The sequence below is a fragment of the Neomonachus schauinslandi genome, chromosome 15 (assembly GCF_002201575.2).
Source record: "Neomonachus schauinslandi chromosome 15, ASM220157v2, whole genome shotgun sequence".
Classification (NCBI taxonomy): Eukaryota; Metazoa; Chordata; class Mammalia; order Carnivora; family Phocidae; genus Neomonachus; species Neomonachus schauinslandi.
Genome location: NC_058417.1, coordinates 11,986,199 through 12,011,714, shown reverse-complemented (window position 1 = coordinate 12,011,714; position 25,516 = coordinate 11,986,199). Strand labels below are relative to the sequence as shown.

At 46.2% G+C, this 25,516-nt stretch overlaps 1 protein-coding gene across 1 annotated transcript in view; it reads left to right on the top strand.

The window, feature by feature from the left end:
- NT5M (5',3'-nucleotidase, mitochondrial) overlaps nucleotides 1-25,516 on the top strand; it is a 38,004-nt gene that overhangs the window by 466 nt on the left and 12,022 nt on the right. The window contains exons 2-4 of the mRNA XM_044921769.1: nucleotides 36-238; nucleotides 3,452-3,552; nucleotides 15,441-15,501. Of these exons, the coding sequence (XP_044777704.1) occupies nucleotides 36-238; nucleotides 3,452-3,552; nucleotides 15,441-15,501 (365 nt within the window). The remainder of the gene's footprint in view (nucleotides 1-35; nucleotides 239-3,451; nucleotides 3,553-15,440; nucleotides 15,502-25,516) is intronic.

Here is a 25,516-nt window from a genome sequence, read left to right as displayed (position 1 = left end):
GCCCCGCGGCGCGCCGTTCCCGGCGGGGCGGCGCTGGGGGGCGGGCTGGCCGGCGGGCCGGGAGTGCGGCCGCGCCCTGCGGGTGCTGGTGGACATGGACGGCGTGCTGGCCGACTTCGAGGGCGGCTTCCTCAGGAAGTTCCGCGCGCGCTTCCCCGACCAGCCATTCATCGAGCTGGAGGACCGGCGCGGCTTCTGGTTGTCCGAGCAGTACGGCCTCCTGCAGCCCGGCCTGAGCGTGAGCATCCCCCGCCCCGGGGCCCCGTTCCCGCTCCGGGGCCCCGAGCCCACCGGAGCCTGGCGGGACTGCGGCCCTCCTTCCCAGCCCTGGGCCGGGAGCCCGCGTGGCCTTGGGTGGGGGTCACCTCCCCGAGCCTCGGGGTGGTCCTTTCGTAAAACGGGGTGGGGGATGCTGGGGAGGACCGGGGGCGCCGCGCCCGGCGCAGCCCGGCGCGAAGGAACTGTTGGCTGTCATCGAGGCTTCTCAAAAGTCAGGAGAGTATGAAGCGTAAAATACGAACTCTGTCTTTAGCTGACTTTTTAATTTTTGGTGCATTTGGCCGCAAGTCTTGAAATTTTTTAAAATGAAATAAACGTTACAAGTAAAGTCCTCTTTGACCCCTGCCACAGTCACATGCCCATTTCTTCATCCTCACGAATTTGATGAGTGTCTTTACCGTTCTTTTTTGTCCTTTCCCATGAATGCATAGCTCCCAGTATTTGAGGCCCAGAGAAGTTGAGTGACTTTCTGGACATCACAAAATGAGTCAATGGTCAAGATGGGGTGGGTTCAACTCCTTGGTTTATCCCCTTGCTTTGGTGGCCCTGCTGAACCTGAGCCCACCGCATCCCCCTGACTCCTGCTGTACTTTGCTGTCTGCGTCCAGGATGGATGGAGGGGAAATATCCAGGCATGTTTATAGACAGATGGCTTAGTTTGTGAGTTTAAACTATTTCGGGAAAGGAACCGGATTTTGCCTTGCACAAACTTAAAGAGGCTGATGTTTTCTGGCATCTCTTGGTTGGCCACCCAAGGTCACCACCAGAAGTGTGATGATGATGATATTCGAGGCTATTTTGTATCCACAGGTTGACTGCATTGTCTCCCATGTGAGGTAGACATTATTATCTTCTTCGTGATGCAGATGAGGAAACTTGTCCCAAGTCCTATAGCTAGTAAGGGGCTCAGCTAGGATTCCAACCCAAGTCTGTCTGCCTTCCCAAGCACATTTAGCTTTCCCCACCCCCAAATCCTCTTCTCTGTCCTGCTCTAACAAGTGACATTTCTTTTGACTTAAAAAAGTAACTTGACAATAATTGGTTTGTTGAGAGGCAGGTGTTAGAAAGAAAACCAAGCACCACGGCTCCTCGTCAACACCGTGCACTTCAGAAGGTGACTTTCCCAGAGTTCTGTGTGTTCACTTCTCCGAGCTCTAATACCTGATTACCAACTTCAGGCTGGAGAGAATATCCTAGTAATTTTTGCGGTCTCAGTAACAGACTCCCCTGCTCTATGTGGCTGTTCATTTATAGACAGTGCACAGTATTGGCAGTCTGGGCACCTTATTTCCTCCCAGGAGTGTATTGGGGTGAGGAAATAAAGCCCACCCCCAACTCTGAAAAGGACAGTGGCTTTTGAACTCCTTTGTACAGATGTGCAGACTCCACATCTAAGGAGATCATTTTACCATTTTCTAAGGACTAGGCAAAGAAATGGAGCTCTTGGGATGCTAAGGATGCAGTGTTCTGGGAGTGACCTGCTGAGTTCTGCTTCTGGGAGCATTGCAGGAAACAGGATTTTAATAGATGAACACATGCCCTGTGTCCCCAGCATAGCCCACAGCAGGACATCCCTGGGTCTCCCCTTGGCTGAGGTGGCCCGGCACCAACAGGTAAAAACAACCAAGGAACCAACCCACCTTGATTATGTAAGCATTTCTGCTTTACAAAATATCACTCTCTTGGTAACCCCTTTGATCTTCACAGGGCTTACAGAAGTAATCAGGGCAGAGGTGGAAGGCAAAGCTCATTTTAACTGACTTAGAATCCTACACTGTTAGGACAGTTGAAGAACTCAGCCCAGAGAGGGGAAGTGCCTTGACCAGGGTTTCAGAGCCAAGTTAGTGATGGAAGAAGGGAGGGGATGCTGGGATGCTGATTATTGAGGCAAGGTGGTGAGGCCAAGATCACACAGCCAGGGCCAGGACCCCTTACTCGTCCGTCAAGTACATTTTCCCCCCCGTCCCCACTGCCTCTGGGTGAGTCAGAAGCCCTGAGTCAAGTTCTGACAGTATCACCCATAAGTGGCCTTGAAAACAGTCCTCTGTAAGCCTCTTTCCTTATCAGTAAACTGGGGATAGCGATTCTTACCCCTTGTGGGAGGTGAGGGTGAAACAAGAGAGACCATATATTAGCTATCAGTACTCATTTGCTTCAGCCCACATAGTTCACAAGAATAATGCCAGTGTAATCTCGGGGTGCTCCACCTCTAAGTGGGACATGGTGGTGGTGCTTGTTCTAGAGTGTGCGGGTTCTGACCTGGGAGAGACACCTCCTGCTGCAGACATGGGATTCAGGTTCCTGTTCCTCGGAGGCCAGGGTCTGTCCCCCCTCCCCTTGTCCTGGGCCTGGAAGAGTGTGGCATTCTGCAAACTGATTTTAGGCCGGTGACAAAAGGTAGAACCTTGTAGCCTTGGAGTCAGGAGATGGTGTTCAGCTCTCAGTAATGCCACTCTTTTGCTGTGTGGCATTGAGTAAATCCCTTCCCCATTCAGAGCCTTGATTTTCTCATATGAACAATGAGGGTCTGGATTTTTGGTTTTCAGACTTTAAAAGCTGCAGAATACTTTTTAAACAAAGTACTTAATGACATACCAATGCATAAGACAGATACCAGAGCTGTTCCAGTTGATACGGGTGAGGAACCTGGAGTTCTGCTCATTTGGCCTTCCACCCGCCCTCCCTGGCCCCCCTTACCCCACATGGCACAGCAGTGCTCTTAAGAATCTCTGAGTTCCTCCAGCTCTTGGATTTAAGGACTCTAGTGCCATGGCAAGACCAGGTCCACCCCCAGAGCCTCTGAGATGCCTCCGGCCATTAGAATCAAGCAAGCGCGTGATTCATGATGACTTGCCTTTGGTCCCAGACGGCTCTAGCCATGCCTCAAGGAGAGCAGGCTTCGGGATCCATAGCTCCTGACCCCTTAGCTGGTCTCTACTGGATCTTTGCAGATGTCAGAGCTCCTGGAGAGGGGCTGGAACACACACATGCTCCATGTGATTCCCCGGTCCCCCCAGGATATGACCTTGGGTATGTGTGTGTGTATTGGGGGAGGAACGTGGAAGGCTCACACTCTTCTTGTCAACAGCTCTTCCCAGCTGTGCCATCGTCCCTGTGATGAGGCAATGTGCTGAGTCCCCTGAAGTCACCCACTTCTCTCTTGTCTTCTTAGGAGAAGGCCATTAGCATATGGGAATCAGAAAATTTCTTTCTTGACCTGGAGCCTCTGCCGGGGGCTGTGGAAGCTGTGAAGCAGATGGCCAACCTAGAAAAGTAAGTTTGTCTTCCCGCCTGAGCATCTGTGCCTTCCCCCTGCCAGTGCCTCCCCTACTCTTCCCCGCCCTCTGCCTCTCCTCACCCCTACACAGGCCCATGCTTGTTTCTTTGGTACTCAACCTGGTGACACCCTGAGTGAAACAGTCTCAGCTTGTAAACCAGTGTGGTGCTTTGATCTGGTAACAGGAGAAAATATTGAGTCTAATTGGACCTGGTTGACTGGGTGCTGGATGTGCATTTAATCAGCAAATAGCTGAGAACCGACCGTTAGATGCTGCTGGACAACAGTGATACAGAGATGAATAAACACGGTCCTGCCCTCATGGAGCTCACAGAGTAAACATTAAACAAAGAATCTCACAAGCAGAGGTAATCACAGATTGTGGTAAGCGCTGGAAAGGAACCGAGGAAGGAGTACGAAGAGGTCTAAAGGAGACCTAACAAGAAAACTCGGTGTGGAAGCAGTGTGAGCTATTTCTCTTTTGTTCTAGTGAAGTGGCTGCTTCTGGGAGCTGAAGCCCCAGTTCCATAACCATTCACTAAAATCCATTAGCAGTTACAGATGATGTGCTTCCCTGAGGACTTAAAAAACAACAACAGCCGCATTGAGATATGATTCACGTACCCTACACCCATTTAAAGTGTAAAATTCAGTGGTTTTTAGTATGTCGGCAGCAGAGTTGTGCATTCATGACCGTAGTCAATTTCTGAAGACTTTCATCAGCCCCAAAAGAAACCCTATACCCCTTACCAGTCACTATCCCTTCTCTCTCCTTCCCCTGCAGCCTTAGGCAGCCACTGTCTACTTTAGGGCTCTGTAGATTTGCCTGTGCTGGACATTTCATGTATATCTCATGTGCATTTCACACAGTACACTATGTGGTCTTTTGTGATTGGCTTCTTTTATGCAACATTGTGTTTTCAGGGTCATCTCCTTTGTAGCACAAGTCAGTACTTCATTCCCTTTCATTGCTGAGTAATATTCCTCTGTATGGATATGACACATTTTGTTTATCTGTTCATCAGTTGGTAGACACTTGGATTGTTTCTGCTTTTTAAGAGTAATACTGCTGTGAACACTCATGTAGGAGTTTTTTTTGTGGTTGTATGTTTTCATATAGGTTGTCTATACCTAGGAGCAGAATCACTGGGTCATGTGGTAAATCCATGTTTAACATTTTGGGGACTGCCAAGCTGTTTTCCAAAGCGACAGTACCATCTGACATTCTCATTAGCAATGTATGAGGGTTCCAACTTCACACCCTTGCCAACACTTGTGGTCTTTTTTATTCTAGCCATCCTAGTGGGTGTGAAGGGGTATCTCATCATGGTTTTGATTTGCATTTCTCTGATGGCTAATGATTTGAGCATCTTCTTGTGTGTTTTTAGCCATTTGTTTATGTTTTTTGGAGAATTATCTTTTTTTGCTAATTTTTTTCAATTGGGTTATTTATCTTTTTATTGCTGTTTTTAAGAGTTCTTTATTCATTTTATTTTTTAAAAAAGATTTTGTTTATTTGAGAGAGAGAGAGAGAGAGAGAGAGAGAGAGAGAGAGAATGAGTGGGGGAGGGGCAGAGGGAGAAGCTGACTCTCTGCGGAGCAGGGAGCCTGTTGAGGGACTGGATCCCAGGACCCTGGGATAATGACCTGAGCTGAAGGCAGGTAGGTACTTAACCAAATGAGCCCCCCAGGCACACAAAGAGTTCTTTACGTATTTTAGATGATAAGTCCCTTATCAGATATATGATTTGCAAATATATTCTCTCATTCTGTGGATTGTTGTTTTAGTCTCTTCGTGGTATCCTTTGAAACCCAAAATTTTTATGTGGATATAGTTCAATTTATCTGTTTTTTTCTTTTTTCTTTTCTTTTTTTTTTTTTAAGATTTTATTTATTTATTTGAGAGAGAGCATGAGCAGAGGCAGAGGTAGAGGGAGAGGGAGAAGCAGACTCCCCACTGAGCAGGGAGCCCGACACGGGGCTCTATCCCAGGACCCCGGGATCATGACCTGAGCCGAAAGCAGACCCTTAACTCACTGAGCCACCCAGGCACCCCTGTTTTTTTCTTTTGTCATTTGTGTTTTTGGTGTGTATCTAAGGGTTGTTTGCCTAATCCAAGGTCACAAAGACTTGCTCCTATGTTTTCTTCTACGAGTTTTATAGTTTTTGCTCTTACATTTAGGTCCTTGATCCATTTTGAGTTAATTTTTGAATATGGTGTGAGGAAGGCATCCCACCTCATTCTTTTGCATGCAGAAATCCACTTCTCAGTACCATTTGTTGAAAAGACTCCCTCCCCGCCGCCCATTGAATTGTCTTGGCTTTCTTGGCAAACATGAACTGACCATCAATATTAGGATTTATTTCTAGGCCTGTATATACTTTTATTGGTCACAGTTTTGATTGAATTTACCAACCTGAGAGACCAATCAAACATAAGGTCCGATTCGGTCTTTATTGTGCCATATAAAGGCCTCCAAAAATCATCAGCGTTCAAAGTTCTGACTTGGTAAATGGGCATCAGAGGAACACAAAATGCTTAGAGTTTGAGTTGAATCATAGACTTGTTTGGTAATTTATTTTTAGACTTGACTCAGGTTGTGCAGAGTAGTATATTTCATTCTGGTTTATGATTTGAACTTGATTGATAGTGGAGTACTGTTGTATAACTTCTTGCATCTGCAGGAAGAGCCTAGAGAGGCAAAGCATATGTGTATTTGCATTGCAGCTTTTCAAAGCTCTATTTGTGTCTGGATCAGCGTTTCCTGGACCACATTCAGCCAACTGTATCCTGGGGTGCTAGATGGCATAGTGGCTAAGGTTATGTCCTAACTGGAATGAGACTGCCCAGGCTCAAGCCCGGGCTTTTCCAGAATCTAATCCTCAAACATTGGGCTAGTTATTAAGCTTTCTGGGTCTCAGTTTCTTCAACTGTAAAATGAGGGAATGAGAGAGGCCTCACTATAGCGCCTGGCACATAGTAGGTGCTCAGTAACTGTTAGCCACAGTTGTTATTATTCTGCAAGATTTAATAGGTATGCAACAAAAAAAGCGTTCTTTAACCAAAACAGTGTGGGGGACATTGGATTAAGGAGGTTTCTTTACCATAAGACTTCGAAGGGCTTCAGGTTTGCTAATATGCATCGTGCCTCTTCACTGGGGTAACAGAGGGTGCAGCTTTTCTTCATATGTATTCTAGTCCAGAGCACTCTTTCCCACAGCTTCCCTGTGAACACTTCTGTGAAAATGCAAGTCTAGACCATACCACAGGTCTGTCACCTCCATTTTGGCTCTTAACGGGGTAGATTCCCAAGGTCAGTCAATGCCCAAAGTGTGGACAGAGACGGGGTCTAGTCCATAGCGAAGTGGCTAGCTTTGTGTGTGGTGCTGAAGTAGACAGCGGCCAAGATTTAAAATGTTACTGAAGGAATATTTGTCAGGCACCTGCTATGGGCGAGGCCCTGATACCAGATGCTGCAGATACAGAAGTAGATAAAAGTCAGTTCTGGCCTTGGAGAAGTTCACCAGGAAACAAATGACTAGAACAGAGTTCTGAAAGTGATGTGGTAGATGTACGGATAGAGACGGGCAGGGCTACTCCCCAGGGCAGGCGGCAACACAGGAGCTGTTATGCTGAGACGTGAAAAGGAATCTACCGGGCCGAGAAGGCAAAGGGGTTTCCGGTAGGAGGGGAGGAGTGAGCAAACACCTTATCTGCCCGCTGTCCTAAAACCGCCTCCCTGGCAGGCTGTGTCCTGGCTCCGGGAACACTGGGCAGGCGGCTGTACCGTCCTGGGCCTCACATCACGGCCCAAAGAGCCTCCTTGGAATATCTTCAGGGGCGACTGCCCTTTATTCAGTAATACCTGAGTATATTCTTACGAAACACTCAAACGGTGGGAACACACTTGAAAAAAATGTGACTTGCCCATTTTGTCCCTCTCTCCCCGTGTACATCTCCCTCAATCCCACTCTTCCTGTCCTAGTGAACAATTTGGGGTGCGCACCTCCAGACCTTCTCAAATGCACTTGCATACGTGTTTGTCTATAGGTTTGCAACGTATCTGTTCTACCCGGCAGCCAGAGCGGTATCTCTAAACCAAATTCTGCTGATGTGGGTCCCCTCTTAAAACTCTCTCTTGGCGGGCGCCTAGGTGGCTCAGTTGGTTAAGCGACTGCCTTCGGCTCAGGTCATGATCCTGGAGTCCCGGGATCAAGTCCCACATCAGACTCCCTGCTCAGCAGGGAGTCTGCTTCTCCCTCTGACCCTCCTCCCTCTCATGCTCTCTGTCTCTCATTCTCTCTCTCGCAAATAAAAAAAAAATTAAAAAAAAAAAAAAAAACAACTCTCTCTTGGCTTCTTTTTGCACTCAGATAAAACCCTAACTCAGCCAGGCTTGTGAGGTGGTCTGCAACCCGGCCGTGCTACCCTCTGACCTCTTTTCCCCTGTTCCAGGCCAAGCTTGTTTCTGATCTTACAGCCTTTGTTCCTAGCAAATCCTCTTGTAGTGTTTCTCCTCGAGTACTTGGCGTGGACACATTGTTGTTGTTGTTGTTGTTGTTTAAGATTTTATTTATTTATTTGACAGAGAGAGAGCACAAGTAGGCAGAGCGGCAGGCAGAGGGAGAGGGAGAAGCAGGCTCTCCGCTGAGCAGGGAGCCCGATGCGGGGCTCGATCCCAGGGCGCTGGGATCATGACCTGAGCCGAAGGCAGACACTTAACCAACTGAGCCACCCAGGCGCCCCTGGCCACATTGTTTTTAATCCTTCAACTCCGAGCACTTTGCACGTCACCTTCTCAAAGAGGCCATCTTGCTGTTGCAGTAGAGGCCACTGTCCCCAGCTAGTCATTCTGCCGCATTCCCCCGGCTAAGCTGAAGTTGTGTGTCTGTGTTTGTCTCTTCCTCTGTCAAATGTCAGCTCCCTGAGTTCAGGGATTGTCCCGGTCCCTAGCGTGCTGCCTGGTGCATGGTACGCACTCAGCCATCTGCTGAAGAAACGTTCGCATCATAGTTGTTGCTTATAAAGTAGGATTGTAGTCCTCTATATTATGCTACTGCTTTTTCTTTCTTTTTTTTTTTTTTAAAGATTTTATTTATTTATTTGAGAGAGAGAGAATGAGAGAGAGCACATGAGAGGGGGGAGGGTCAGAGGGAGAAGCAGACTCCCTGCAAAGCAGGGAGCCTGATGCGGGACTCGATCCAGGGACTCCAGGATCATGACCTGAGCCGAAGGCAGTCACTTAACCAACTGAGCCACCCAGGCGCCCTACTGCTTTTTCTTTTTTACTCAGCAATATAATATGTGTTCGCTATCTTTCCATAACAACACTATCGAACTATCTTATTTTTTTAACTGCCACATAGTATTTTATTGTACGCCATATACCATCATGTATGTAACGACTTCCACAGAGACATTTAAGTGGTTCTCATTTCTTCCTGTATATCAGGGCTGCAGTGAGTGTGGATGTACATGTGCCAAGTATTTCTGTATAATAGTGGGCTAGCTGAGTCAAAGCCATGTGCATTGAAAAATAGTTTTTATTGAGGTATAATTAATATATGTGTTATGTTCGTTTCAGGTGGGCCATTTAATGATGCAAAGATTGTATACATTACTCAGGCTCATTACGATAAGTGTACTCTTTTATTTTAAAGATTATTTATTTATTTGGGGGAGAAAGAGAAAGTGCGTGCGCACGAGTAGGGGAAGGGGCAGAGGGAGAGAATTCCCAAGCAGACTCCCCACTGAGCTCAGAGTCTGATGCAGGGGCTCGATCTCATGACCCTGAGATCATAACCTGAGCGGAAACCGAGTCAGATGCTTAACCGTGTGAGCCACCCAGGTGCCCCACAATAATTGTACTCTTAATCCTCTTTGTCTATTTCACCCATTCTCCACCCCCCCAACTTCTCTGGCAACCTCCAGTCTGTTCTTTGCATTTAAACTTGATAGATACTTAGTGATAGATACTTAGATACTATCCTTTATGCAGACATTCCCCCATAATAAGTAGCATAGTATATTTCATATAAAATGCCCTCCATCAACCTGATTTATCCTTGAAAGGGGCATTTGGTGTTAAAAAAAAAAAAAAAGCCAAAACTGATTTGGAGCCAATGTCAGCAAATAAATGAGTCCTAGCTGAATCTCCCTAATGCTTAGAATATGATGGATTTTAATATATGTTGAATAAAAGGAACTCATGATGTCTAAAGCAATGAGTACTTTCTGATGGGACTGTAATTGGCTTCCCTAAGGGAGAAAAATGTTTGCTTTTAAAGAAAATAGAGCTTATGAGGGGGTGCCTGGGTGGCTCAGTCGTTAAGCGTCTGCCTTGGCTCAGGTCATGGTGCCAGGGTTCTGGGATCGAGCCCCGCATCGGGCTCCCTGCTTCTCCCTCTCCCACTCCCCCTGCTTGTGTTCCCTCTCTCACTGTGTCTCTCTCTGTCAAATAAATAAAATCTTTTAAAAAAATAGAGCTTATGGTTAACTTTGGAAAGTTAAAATATAGGATTAAAAAATCATTTTTAATCTCATCGTTTGAAACCACCGCTTTCTTACATTTTGGTGTTTTTGCTTGAGTTTTAGCTCATATAGATCTTTTCCCCATAGTTGTTATTTTATGTATAGCTCTTAAGCAATTATTAAGAAGTAGGCGGTATTTGCCAAAACAAGTATTTGACATCCTAGAGGGACGACTTAACACCACTCATCTAGAAGGATAAGTTTAGATGTGCTTACACCTGTGTTTAATAAACATGACTTTCAATACCTATTGTTAGAAGTTGAAGGGGGGATAATACAGCATCCTCCAAACTGAGAAGGTACTTTTTTTTTAAAAAAGGATTTTATTTATTTATTTGAGAGAGAGAGAGATTGGGAGAACGAGTAGGAGGAGGGGCAGAGGGAGAAGCAGACTACCCATGGAGCAGGGAACCCAACTCGGGACTCGATCCCAGGACCCTGGGATCATGACTAGAGCCGAAGGTATACACTTAACTGACTGAGCCATCCAGGCGCCCTGAGAAAGTACTTGGAGACCGGGGACTCCATACAGTTTACTCAGTTTTACTCAGGGTAACACTGACGGGGGGCTCAGACGGGTGAGGATCCAGAGCTGCCCAGCTATTCTGTGCAAAGTTCCAATCTTAAGCCATAGATTTTATAGGTTAAGGGGATGTACAGAGGGCACTATGGTGAGGTCAAAGGGTCTAACACTTAACAGACCTCATGGTGCCACCTGTGTGCCGAAAGAGGGGGGAAGAAACTATGTTATCTCTACTAGTTACCTAAGCAACTTTAGGGGAGATCAGAACAAGCCCTCCCGCATTCCGGGCCGGGCATACATTAATCCCCCAGGGGCCTGGAACAATGTACCCCCAAGAGAAGTCATTGCGTGGACATGAACAAGATGGAGTCAGTGTTGTCAACCTACCTACAGTTGAGGAGCCTGGCATAGGAGGCGATGTATTCATTCACCCACTAGACAGATATATTTTGTGTCACTTAATATGTGCCTGGCACTGTGTTAGCACTGGGGATATATTTGTAAATAAGACACCTAGCCTAAGGTCTGGGGTCTTGAGGGGTTTTCGTTATGGTGGGGAGAATGACAAAAAGAAAACTAATTTTAGCTTGCAGTAAGCTTGGTGAAGGAAATAGCCGATGTGTTTGAGACTAAATGGGGAAAGGGCTACTTCAGATGGGGAGGAGATGACATGTGACTTCAGAGCTTAATGTTAAGAATGAACTAGTTAGGGCGCCTGGGTGGCTCAGTTGGTTAAGCGACTGCCTTCAGCTCAGGTCATGATCCTGGAGTCCCGGGATCGGGTCCCGCATCGGGCTCCCTGCTCAGCGGGGAGTCTGCTTCTCCTTCTGACCCTCCCCCCTCTCATGCTCTCTCTCTATCTCATTCTGTCTCTCAAATAAATAAATAAAAAATCTTTAAAAAAAAAAAAAAAGAATGAACTAGTTAGTAAGAAGTCAGAGGGCAGAGGTCCTGATATGGGCAAGGATTTGCTTATTTGAGCGACATTTTGAAGGAGACCAGTATGGCTAGAATTCAGTGAACGTGGCGGGGACAGGAGGGATGGTCCACTGGATGACTGAAGACTGAATGATGTGATTTAACTTAAGTTTTAAAAACATGGGCTTGGAGTGATAAGTTTGGACAGGGATTTCTCCAAAAAAGATATGCAGATGGCCAATGAATGCATGAAATTTTGTCCCAACGTCAGTAGTCCATAATGAAATGCAAATCAAAACCACAATGAGATACCATTTCACACCCACTAGAATGACTATAATAATAATAATAATAAAAAAAGGACAATCGTGTTACTGAGGATGGAGAGCATTTGGACCCCTTATCACTGCTGGTGGGACTGGAAAATGATGTGGCTGCTGTGGAAAGCACTTGGGAAAACATTTCCTCCAAATAGTAAATATGGAGTTACCATATGACCCAGCAGTAGCACTCCTGGGAGTATACTTGAGAGACATGAAAACACACATCCACACAAAAACTTGTGCATGAATGTTCCTAGCAGCGTTGTTCATAATAGCCAAAAGGTGAAAACGGCCCACATGTCCGTCAGCTGATACATGCATGAACAAATGAGGTCCATCCATCCGCATCCAATGGAATAATACTCAGCAATTCAAAGGCGTGAAGCCCGGGTACATTCTACAATGCAGGTGACCCTTGGAAACGTTTTCCTAAACGAAGGAGGCCAGTTAACAAAAGACCGTGTATTATAGGATTCCATCTATGTGAAATATCCAGAACAGGCAAATCCACAGAGATAGGGAGTAGGTTGGTGGTTTCCTAAGGCCAAGGGCAGAATGCAGAGTAATTGCTAATGGACACAAGGTTCCTTTTGGGGGCATGAAAATGTTCTGGTGACTGTTGTCAAAGTCTGTAAATGTAGCAACATTCATTGGATTACAAACTGAAAATGGGCAGCTGTGATGGTTTAGGATTTATATCTCCATGAAGTTGTTTTTTAAAAAATCAGCCCGCTCAAAAACAAAACAAAACAAAAACAACCAACTATGGATACATTTAATAACATGACTGAGCCCCAGAAATAACTTTACTGGATGGAAGAAGCCAGACAAAAAAGAGTACATATTCTCTGTTTCCATTTATATAAAATTCTAGAAAATACAGTCTGATCTGTGGTGACAGAAGGCAGATCAGTGGTTGCCTGAGGCCCAGGGGTGGGGTAGGGACAAGGAGGGGCAGGTGGAGAGATGACAGGAGAGTGCCAGGAAACTTTAGGGGGTTATTTATTATCTTGATTGTGGAGATCTGTGTTTCACATGTAACTTATCATATACCTGTGTAGTTTATTGCATGTCAGTCATACCTCAATGAAGCTGTTTAAAAATAATCAGTCTGGGGCACCTGGGTGGTGCAGTCGGTTGAGCATCTGATTCTTGGTTTCGGCTCAGGTCATGGTGTCAGGGTTGTGAGATCGAGCCCTGCATCGGACTCTGTGCTCAGCGCTGAGTTGGCTTCAAATTCTCCCTCCCTCTGCCTTTCCCTCTGCCCCTCTCCCCGCTCGCGTGGTCTCTCTCTCCTTCAAATAAATAAAAATAAAATCTCAAAAAGAAAAATCAGCCTGGTTGCTGGGTGGAGAAAGCTTCGGCGGGGGGCAGAATTGGAAGTTGAAGAACCATGAGAGGTGGCAATGCTTGAGATCGGGGTGGCGACCACGGAAGAAAGTTGATGGAATGAAACACACCTTGGAGGAAGAACCCATGGGGGATGGATCTTGGGGAAGGGGAAAGGGTAGGAAAAGGGGTGATCTTTAGGTTTTTTGCTTGAGCAGCTAGATCTATATAATAGTGTCATCAACTGGGGAAGGAACAGGTTTGGCGAGTGGGGAGAAGCATGTGTGCCATTTTGGAAAAAACGAGTGTTGGTGAGATGTCCACGCAGAGATATTCAGTAGGCTGTTAAGGATGTGAGCCTGGCACTCGGACGGAGCTGGATGGTGAAGGTAAAGTTGGGGGCACCAGCATGAAGATGGTGCATAAAGCCCTTGATGACATCGCTGAGCAGGGAGTGTAGACGAAGAGCCCCTGAGGGTCAGAATCACCGGGGCGGCTGGGAGATTATGCCTGGGGTGGCCAACGACCGGCAGGTGTGCCAGGACCAGGAGCTCTCACAGAGGAGGGCAGGGCTACCTGGGTGCTGGTGAGCCAAAGAAAGAGGGGGCGTGTGCATTAGCTATGGTGACATGAGGGTCCTTGGTGACAACAGGCACTTTCTGGGTAGTGGAGGGCACGGACTGCAGATCGGGGTGGATCGAAGCACACACAGGAGGTGAGGCTGTGGGGTCAACAGGGACAGGCCACTTGGGATGTCTTGGGAGCAGAGAGAAGGGACGGCACAGGAGCGGGTGTGAGGTCAAGGTCGTGTGTGTGTATATGTATGTTTTAAGATGAGAGAGAGCACAAGTTTGAGTTGTCGGGAAGCTCAATCCCGGAAAAGGGAACGTGGCAGCCCATTTCCTCCTTGTGAAGATCAGGGGATGAAATCCTGCGCACAAATGAAGGGCTCACCTTGAGAGTAAGGAGGGATGCCCATTCCTCCCGTGGAACTGAAAGGGAGAAGTTCAGACACAGGCGTGGTCCTAGATTCCATGATGAGAAGCCAGGGAGTCTCAGAGCCAAGAAGTTGGAGGACACAGGGGTGGTGTGTGGTGGCTGTCCTGGAGACTAGTACCCGCCAGGGCCCTGGGGACAGGCTGCCTCGTAACTGCACCACTGCCTTGGGGTTGGGGTTATGAATTTAAGATGAAAAGGACCTAACTAACCACCCACTCTAACAGGAGGAATGGTCTGGAAGTGACAAGGGAGGGCGAGGAAGACCCTCCTCGCCTGTGTCTCTGAAGCAGGTGGGGTAAACACACACGGGAGGCGGCTTCCCCGCGTGAGGCCAGCTTTCAGTGCGGGCAGGAGGCGAGAGAACATGGAGGAGAGGCTGAGGACCTAGGGAAGGCCCTGCCCGTGGGAGGGGACAGTGAGGTTGGAGAGGCAGTGCCGAGAGGTAATGAGAAGGCATGAGTCTCTTCCGAGGGACCTGGCAGTCTGACGTCGGCAGGACTCTCGGGACTAATTTGCCAAAGAGCAAAGGAGCCCGGAAAATCTAGTCTTCCATAGGCTCAGTCCGCAGAGCGGTAGATGGTGGCTTTCTGCGGATGTTCGGAACCAGATGGCTCTGTTGGGGAGGGTCTGGGGCCCCTGGGCTGTGGGGACAAGGCCCTTGAGGTCAGCTCCCCCGCTCTCACCAGCGCAGAAGAACCAGACTGTGGGAGAGGGCGATCCTCAGCAGAGCCCTTGTCCGTTTTGAGGGAGCTTAGCCTGGCTGAGAGGAGGGGGCTCCTCCCCCTCCCCCTTCTGCCAGAGGGCTTGGCGGACACATTTTACCAGAAGACTCTCCCTCATGGGGTTCTTTGCTTTGCATTGTGTGAGGCCCTGATTCTCCCTCAAGACTTGCCCTGGACCCCTTTAATGCCTCTCTCATTGCTAATGCTTCTTTCTCTCAGTATATCCCTGTTCAGATTCCAGAGAGGGCAGGTGCTTCGCCCAGCCAAGCTCTGGGCTCCGGACATGCAGAATTGCCATCCATGGATGCCCATCCCTGAGCAGGTCACTGGGCCAGAGGAGAGGTCACACGTGGCTGCTCAGGGCTGGGGGACGGGATGTGTCTGGCTGGGAGAGCAGTGCGGGGCGGTGGGTTTTCCCGTTACCAGGTGATGGGGGCAGACCTGGGAGGGCCTGACACCTGCAGAGCAGGGGGGCAAGAGTGACGAAGGCCGCGCGGACGTGGGGGCTCAGGCTGACTGGCCTTCCTCTTTCTCATAGCACTGATGTCTTCATCTGCACGAGCCCCACAAAGATGTACAAGTACTGTCCCTACGAGAAGGTAAGATGTGCAGCCTGCTTGCAGCCTCCTCTCATCTTGACCCCACGTGTCACAGGTAAGGGGTGCTAGAGCTCAGCACACCCCGGGGGAGGGGTGCAGACCCTCACAGCGAGGGCTTCGGCAGCTGGGGTGGCCTCGTTGCTGCCCCTTCTCCCTTCCGTCCCTCCCAAAGACCTTTGCTAGCACCAGTCTGACATTCCAGCACATTCTCTGCAGGGAGCCTGGTGAGAAGGCCAGGTTCTCTGGAAGGTGACCACCCCCACGGTAGTGAGACATCATTTGTGAAGGGTGAGGCGCTGGAGGCAACCCAAACCCAAACATTAGGGTGCGTGAATGTATTTAGGCAAAAGTCTTACAAAAGTGAAACGGTTACATTGCGCTTCGCCACACACTCGTGTCCTCATCTTCATTGAAAATAGAATTACTTAAAACAGGTTTTTCTGGAAATTGGGAACCTGTGGTGGCTAAACCCATGGGAAAGGTGTGTTGCCCAGGAGGTGGGCATTTGCACAGAAGGTGGGTTCAGGGGAAGTGGGAGCAGCCTCCCCAGTCCAGGAAGGTGGGATTGGGGACTCCACTACCCCCCTGCTCCCGGGGTGGGGTGGGGTGCTTGCTTGGCACAGACCTTTAGGCAAGAGTTCTCTCAAGTGTGTTCACATGATCTCTCCCTCTCCAACTCCGTATTAGAAACAAAATGCACACAGTCCGCCAACATTAAATGCCTTTGGCGTGTGTTAAATGGAATGGGGACTCACCCTTACTGAGTAGTTAACAGCGGTGTTACGGGAGGTGCTTGGCAGCCACCGAGTCATCACGTGCTCCCGCGCCCCATTCCCTGGTTATCCCCGTGACTTTTTACAGGAGTTTAGCTAAACTCAGGGAAGTTAACAACTTGATAGAAGTGGACGTTCTCCAGCCCCTCCTGGGACCTTCTGAGCTGCCCAGTGTGTTTTAACAAGTCCTGCAGGTGCACCCTTAAGTGTGAGTTAACTATCAAGCGGAGCACCTGTTTCAGCTGTGGTTGAAACGGGCCATCAGGGCGATCGTCCAGGGCTTCTTGGAGGAAGAGGGATGCGATGGCTGTCATCCATGCATTCCTGTGGATCCAGGTTCCATCTTTCTGCCCACCATCGCACCTGCGCAGCTTCAGCCCGGGACCGCACTGAGCTCCAGACAACTCAAACCTGATGTGTCTGTCCCTGGGCTCCTGACATCCCTGTCCCATGTCTATCCCTCCCCTCTCGGTAGACTGGCATCGTCCACCAGCCTCTGAGGCTGAAAGCCAGGGAACCATCCTGGTGACACCCTTTTTACCCCTCACACCGAGTGCATCAGCAAGTTGTGTGTCCTGTTCAGGGTACCTGGTGTCCTGTTCAGGGTACCTGTTCAGGGTGCCTGGCGTCCTCCTACTTTCTCTCCATCACACCACCTTAGCATTTCTTCCCAGAACCACTCCGAGAGTCTTCTACACTGCCTGTTCATTTCCACCCAGAGCCAGTGGAGGTCTTTCATAAAGTAGATCATGTCAGCCCCCTACTAGAAAACCTTTTAACAGTTTCCCACTGCACTTAAAATAGAATTTTAAAATATATACATACACACACACACACACACGAACTCCTCGTCAAAACCTGCCAAGCCCCTCCCAGCCACCTCTCTATCATCATAAGTTCCTGATTCTGCATTCATGATGCTCCCATGTTCCTATTTCGTGGACACGCTTCATGCCTCTAAACATGCAGGGACTCCCTGTGTGCCTCGTTCCTCCTCATCCCTTAGGTCTCACTTAGCTGCCCCCCCCCCATTTCCTGACTGTATCTTAAAGCTTATTCTTTCTCTGCCTTGCTGTTCCATCCCTCAGCCCTTGTTTCCTGTAGAAACACTTGAAATGGGTTCGCGTCTTTGTCTATGTCCTGTTACCTGTCTGTCTCCCCAGCGGACTGCAAGCCCCATGAGGGTAGCGACCGTGTCTGTCTTGTTGACTGTGGGTCCCCCTGCCCGGCGCGCTGTAAACACCCAGGATTTGTTGTTGGATGAATAGATTCATTTGTTCAACAGAAGCTTATCAAACATATCTTCGTAATAATGTTTGCCATTTATCCGATGCCCCCAATGTGCCCAGCTCTATACTTTTATAATCAGTACAGCAACTCCCTGTGAAACAGAGGACTCCTCTGGTCTGACAGATGAAGAAGGAGGCTGAGAGGGGCAAGGCGGCTTGTCTCCTGGGTCTCGTGATCATACAGGCAGCAGGGCTCGGTCCAGAGCTGTGTGTCCCAGAGCCCGTGCCCCGAGCTGCTCCCACGAGCAGCACATGCTCCCTGCCGAGGGTTTGGAGTCCAGTGAACATGTGGGCAGAGGATATCACTTGGGACCCCTCAGTTGCAGCAACGTGAATGGTGTCCGGCTAACTTGAACGAAAGTAGAGTTTATTAGGACACTGTTGGTTTGCTCAGAGAATCACAGGAGAATCTGAAGGAGCAGCCCCTTGACAAGCAGGCTGGGAGCCAGAGCCAGCGGGCGGTCTCCCCAAGCATACGTGCTCGCAGAAGACCAAAGCCCCGTTCATTCTCCCTCTGTGGGTGTCTCTGCCCAGGATTCCCGTTCCCAGGAGAGAGGCTTCCCAGCTGAGCTCAGGTCACAGTCCTGGCACTTGGCCAGGGGAGCATAGGCATCCTGACTGATGTCCCATTAAGGACAGGGGTCTTTGCAGAGAAAAATCGAGGTGCTGATATCAGAGGAAGGGGCGCCATGATAGTGGATAGTGGATGCCCTGACCAAACAAAGGGAAAAAAAGCAACAAAACCCCGGCTACCAACTTACTACCTAGTGATAGAAACCCTGTTAACATTTTGAGGTGTTTGTTTCTAGTTTTTCTTTGATGCATATTAAATACAATACATATATTTTAACAAAACTTGAATCTCATGTGGTTTAGTATCCTTTTTCTCCTTAATGGAGTTTTAGCCTTTTTTCTGTCACCAAATATTCTTCAAAAGCATGATTGCTAAGAGCTGAAGTCATCTCGTACCTACATCTTCGTGTGATTATGTCCGTAGGATAGATTCCAGGAGGTAGAATTTCTGGCTCCCACAAGAAGGGCACATTGTGACACGCACCGCAGGGAGGGGCATGTTGTCACCGCTGTGCTGGCGGCCGGCAGAACACCCTTCCCACCCAGCGGCCAGGCCGGGCCACGTACAGTTGGTCAGTGGAGGAAGTGGGACACTGAACAAAGACATGAAGCCAGCAAAATGCGGAGTATGTTTGAGGAACTTTGGGTGAATTGTGTTGGCTGGTAGCCCTAGAGCCTGTGGGGTTGGGATCAGACTGGGGTACAGGCTTATCTCCCAGCCATGTTGTCACCTCCAACCCCCCGCCCCTGCCCCAGAACTAAGTCAGTGGGGAAGGCAGACAATGGTATCTTGTGAAGAGATGAAAATAGCCCCAGCCACCTCCTCTCCCACCATCCATGATCCCTCCCATCCCTAGTAGATGGACCTTGCATCCTTGGCTAGTTGAGGCTGGGGGCAGACGGGTGCTGATGATTCTTCTGCCTGGTGCCTGTGGTGGGGGAGTGCGGGGGCTAGTCTCAGGACATCAACTGAGGATGGATGTTTTGCCCTCATGGTGGTCCCAGTGGGGGCTCAAGACCCAGAACTCTCACAGAGTTCTTCCCTCTGCTCCTGTCCCCCAGAGCAGCATCAGCCTTGGGCAGCCGAAGTGGAAGTTTTTCTCCTTAGTTGATTCCTCTCGAGACCCAGTCAAAGGAGGGAAGCCTAATTGCTAAGAGGTCAACTTCTTTATCATACCTAAGGAGTCAGACTTAGGTGCCATTTAGTTTATCAGAACCTTCTTTCTGGCTGGAGCTTGCTGACATTTTAAACCTTCTTTCTGGCTGGAGCTTGCTGACATTTTAAACCCAAACCAGCTTAGTAGTAGCTGACTCGTGAGTTGGTAGTAGTGCAGGCAAGGGCTTCTCCTGTAATGATCCATTAGCCTTCATAATAGCCCTTTGCAGTAGGTACTATTATTATCCCCATTCTAAAGATGAGGGAACTGAGGCACAGCGAGGTTAAGTCACTTACCCAAGGCTGGCGGCAAGACATGGTGAGTCAGGGTTGGGCAGTCTGGCTCCAGAGTCTGTACTCTGTACCTCTGTGCTATGCTCACCCCCTTCTCTAATTCCACCTGACTCAGAACTCAGCATGGTTTACTAGTTGTTTTCCCCCAAGGAGATTAAAAAAAATCCATGTTAAATTCTTCATACTTGAGCATGACAGTTTATTGTTACTTTCCCTCATTCCACAAGGTGAGTGATCACAAGTGGGATTAAGTGAGATGCTTGGTTGTAACAGTGGGACATGTTCTTTTCATCTGAAGTCGGGTCTCCTGATCATATGTCTTTCAGATGCTGTGGTTGATTTTAAGAATAAATGTTAAACATTTCCACCCCATCATCGAGCCTCTCCACTTAAACTCAAGTAAAAAAATGTAGATAATGAATTAAATTTCTTCACACATTTCACACCAAATTGTCCAACTGCTCCCAGAACTTGAGCCTCTTATAAGACTTACACTAAAAGGTGCATCACTTTCTCTTGCCACCAGCAGAAACCACAGGTTCTTTTGGGAGCAGGTGGAGCCACACTCCAGCAATTCAGGAACTTTCTCTGGTGATACTTCCCACTTAGTGTGCTACCCAGTAGTCTAAAACTGGGGCTCATGGTATGTTTTGGCCCAAACTCCTTTTTATAAAATAACTGGCTGTTCATGGTAATTGGCATAGGGTTTTTTTGGGAGGATGATGGAAACTTCTGGGGATTAGATGGGCAATGGTTGTACAACATAGAGGATTACTTTAAAAAAACACTGAAATGTACACTCTAAATTGCTGAATTTTATAGTATGTAAATTATATATTAAAAATGACTATTAAGTGAAATAAAAGGAAAAAGCCTTTTATAGTATAGAAAAGGAGAGGTCTCAAATAAAACCAGAAATGAAAGAGTTGATACAACTGTGGTTGATACGACAGAAATATGAAGGATCATAAGAGACTACTAAGAATAATTATATGCCAACAAATTGGACAATGTAGAAGAAATGGATACTTTCTTAGAAACACAACCTTCTAGGACTGAATCATGGTGAAATAGAAGATCTGAACAGACCAGTTACTACCAAGGAGATGGAGTCAGTAATCAAGAACTTCCCAAAGAACAAAAGTCCATGACCAGATGACTTCACTGGTGAATCCTGCCAAACATTCAAAGAAGAATTAATCCCAACCCTCCTCAAACTCTTCCAAAAAATAGAAGGGGGCTGGAGGGACTCTTCCAGACACATTTATGAGGACAGCATTACCCTGATATCCAAACCAGACAAGAATGCCACAAAAAAGAAAATTCAAGGACAATATCCCTGATGAATATAGATGCAAAATTCCTGAACAAAATACTAGCAAACTGAATTCAACGATACAGTAAAAGGATCATACACCATGATCAAGTGGGATTTATTCCAGGAATGCAAGGATGGTTCAACATCTGCAAATCAATTAATGTGATATAATACATTAACAAAACAGATAAAAATTATATGATCATTTCAATAGATGCAGAAAAAGCATTTGACAAAATTCAACATCCATTTTATTTATTTATTTATTTTAAAAGATTTTATTTCTTTATTTTGAGAGAGAGAGTGTGAGCAAGGGGAGAGGCAAAGGGAGAGGGAGAGAGAACCTCAAGCAGGCTCCAGATTGAGTGCAGATTCTGACATGGGGATCAATCCCACGATTCTGAGATCATGACCTGAGCCGAAACCAAGAGTCAGTCACTCAACCAACTGAGCCACCCAGGTGACCCTGAACATCCATTTTAATAAAAAAAAACAAAAACAAAAACAAAAACCTCTCAACAAAGCATATATAGAGGGAATGTACCTCAACTTAATAAAGGTCATATATGATAAATGCACAGCTAATGTTATACTTAATGGTGAACAGCTGAAAGCTTTTCCTTTAAGATCAGGAACAAGACAAGGATGTCCACTCTTGACACTTTTATTCAATAGAATATTGGATGTCCTAGCCACAGCAGTTAGGCAAGAAAAAAAAAATCATCCAAATTGGAAAGGAAGAAGTAAAACTATCACTATTTGTAGATGACATGATATTATATATAGAAAAACCTACTGACTCCATCAAAAAACTGTTAGAACTAATAAATTCAGTAAAGTTACAGGATACAAAATCATACACAAAAATCTGTTGCATTTCTTTACACTAATAATGAACTGTGAGAGAAACTAAGAAAATAGTTCCATTCACAATTGCATCAAAAAGAATAAAATACTGAGGAATAAATTTATCCAAGGAGGTGAAAGACCTATATATTAAAAACTATAAGACATTAATGAAAGAAATTGAAGAAGACAGAAATAAATGTAAAGATATTCTGTACTCATGGATTGAAAGAATTCATATTGTTAAAATAGTCATAGTACCCCAAAACAATCCACAGATTCAGTGCAATTGCTATAAAAATTCCAATAGTAACTTTCACAGTCCTAGAACAAACCTAAAATTTGGAACCACAAAAGACCCCAATAGCCAAAGCAATTTTGAGAAAGAAGAACAAAGCTGGAGGTGTCGCACTCCCTCATTTCAAACTATATTACAAAGCTATAGTAATCAAAACAGTATAGTATAGGCATAAAACAGACACATAGATCAATGGAACTAATAGCCCAGAAATAAACCCATGCATATATGGTCAATTTATGACAAAGGAGCCAAGAATATACAATGGAGAAAGGACAGTCTCTTCAAGAAATGGTGGTGGGAAAATTGGACAGCCACATGCAAAAGAATGAAACTGGACCTCTATCTTATACCATGCACAAAAATTAACTCAAAATGGATTAAAGACTTGAATGTAAGACCTGAAACCATAAAACTCCTAGAAGAAAAATAGGTGGTAAGCTCCTTGGCATAGCTCTTGGCAATGGTTTGAATCTGATACCAAAACAAAAGCAACAGAAGCAAAAACAAACATGTGGGACTACATCAAACCAAAAAGCTTCTGTACAGCAAAGGAAACCATCAACAAAATGAAAAGGCAACCGCCTGAATGAGAGAAAATAATTACATATCATATATCTGATAAGGGGCTAATATCCAAAATGCATAAAGAACTCATACAACTCAAGAGCAAAAACCAAACAACCCCCAGACCAAACAGTCTGAGTAAAAACTGGGCAAAGGATCTGAATAGACATTTTCCAAAGAAGATATACAACAGGTACATGAAAAGAAGCTCAACATCACTAATTATCAGGGGAATGCAAATCAAAACCACAAAGAGATGTCATCTCGCACCTGTTAGATTGGCTTTTATCAAAAAGGCAAACAATAACAAGTATTGGTGAGGATAAGGAGAAAAAGGAACTGTTGTGCGCTGTTGGTGGGAATGTAAATTGATGCAGCCACTGTGGAAAACAGAATGAAGGTTCCTCAAATGATTAAAAATAAAACTACCATATGATGCTGCAAGTTTACTTCTGGGTATTTATTCCAAGAGAACAAAAACACTAATTTGAAAAGATATATGTACCTCTATGTGTATTGAAGCATTATTTACAATAGCCAAGATATGGAAACAACCTAAGTGTCCATTGATGGGTGAATGGATAAAGAAATTTTGTTATTATATGCAATGGAATATGACTTCAGCCATAAAAAATAATGGAATCTTGCCATTTGTGACAACATGGATGGACCTCAAGGGTATTATGCTGAGTGAAATGTCAGACAGAGAAAGACAAATACTGTATGATGTCTTATATGTGGAATCTAAAAATAAGCAAACAGGGATGCCTGGGTGGCTCAGATGGTTAAGCGTCTGCCTTAGGCTCAGGTCATGATCTCCAGGTCCTGGGATCAAGCCTCATGTCGGGCTCCCAGCTCAGCAGGGAGTCTGCTTCTCCCACTCCCTCTGCCTCTCCCCCTGGTTGTGCTCCCTCTGTCTCTCTCTCAAATGAATAAATAAAATCTTTAAAAAAAATTAAAAAACAATAAAAACAAGCAAACCAAACAAAACCCCCAAATCCAAGCTTATAAATGCAGAGAACAGATTGGTGGTTATAAGAGGTGAGGGTTGGGAGAAATGGGTGAACAATTTGTTTGTTTTAGTTTAAATAAATCAAATTTAAAAAAACTAATGGAACTGCAAGGGGAAATAGACAAATTCACAATTCTTATCCAAGGCTTTAATATCCCTGTTTTAATAGCTGATAAAATAAGTAGACCCCCCCCCAATCAGTCAAGATGTAGAAGCCCTTGAACAAGCATTGACAACCAGCTTGACCAAGTTGACATTTATATAACACCTCGCACAACAACAGTAGATATCTGCTCTAGTCCAGTGCACACAGAACATTTAGCAAGATAGGCCGTGTTTTGGTATAGCGGATATACTAAAAGCCACTGAATTGTATACTTTAAATTGGTAGATTTTATGGTATGTGAATTATAGCTAAAAAAAATTTGGCTGTTCAGATGGCTGATAGTTCCAGAACTAACTCTATTCTTCTGCTTAGATGTGGTTATTTTATCATCTTAATTGGGTTTGTGGACAGAAGTGCATGATACCTATACAGGGTCCTGGGTCAAGCCACTTTCCCTGAAAATCTTGGGCTTAATGCCACCACTTTTCACATCTCTCACTAAATGAAGTAGGCCAATAATGAAGACACCTGTTGTTGGGTAATGGCATGTCCCCAGCATCTCCCAGGACTTGCATCCCCTCCCTGATTTGAGGCTTGTCCTGGGATCTGCTCATCGGAGCAGAGCAAGACTTTTGGGGGCATTCCACCCAATATTTGATGAGCAAGGACCGTGTCTAACTCACAGATCTTCATTTCTGAGCTGCGTCTTTGCTTGTGGACCTACATGGCTCTGAGAGGGCTCTGAGGAGGTGTCAGGGAGCTGCTCCAGGCCCTGTCACTACCCTGGGTGTTCTGCCTCCTGTCTTTTCTCAGCACCATCCTTACCAGCACCCGCCTCCCCCCATTCATCATCCTCACCGTAAATTCTTCACTCCTACAGTGACTGGTTTTGTGAGCTTGCTGCTCATACCGTAGGTCTTGAGAGATCACCTCCCTTGAAAGTCCTTCTTGTGATTCTTTTGCTAACATGTAGTTTGGATTCAGTTTCAGTCATTTTGACAGATTCTGGTTTAGGAGTGGCAACACCATTTTACACTTGGATAGCTGTGCATTCATTTTATGCCCAAGTATTTTTAGGAACTGAAATTATAATCAGGTGAATAATGAGCAATGCCTCTCTTTCAAAACAGCAGCTAATAAACGTAATGAATGATGCTTGTTCAAGCCCTGACTTATCCCTAGAGGTATCCCTCGGACACCTGACCTCTCTGAGCCCTGGCTGAACCTGAGAGTCACACTGTCATCTCTGGATCTGTGGCCCCACCTATGAGCTTCTCAGCTCACCTCTCTGGGACTTGGCTTCTTCGTCAGTACAGTTGTAGGAACACCTTCCATGGGCATAATTAAAATTGACCGGTAATCAAATTGCATTATATAAATGTATCAAGTCAACACACTATACACCTTAAACTTATACGATGTTATATGTCAATTATAACTCAATAAATGTAAATTAAAAAAACACGTTGGAGAAGAAATTTACATAAATCACCTGACACTATGCTTGCTATAGCAGTAAGTGTCATCCCCTTGTTTCCATCTGTCCCCAAATTCTCCTGTCCAGCAGTAAAGAAAGAATGAACTTCAACACACATTTCTCAAACCAGAAACCCTGGACAGTTCTATGGTTGGTTAGTTTTTCTGCATTCTTGGATCCCAGAAAAATAACTTTTGTATAAAGTTGCCTGTTGCCTACACAGTTTGACTAGAACTGTTTCTTTTTTTTTTTTTTAAGATTTTATTTATTCATTTGAGACACAGAGATACAGAGAGAGAGAGAGAA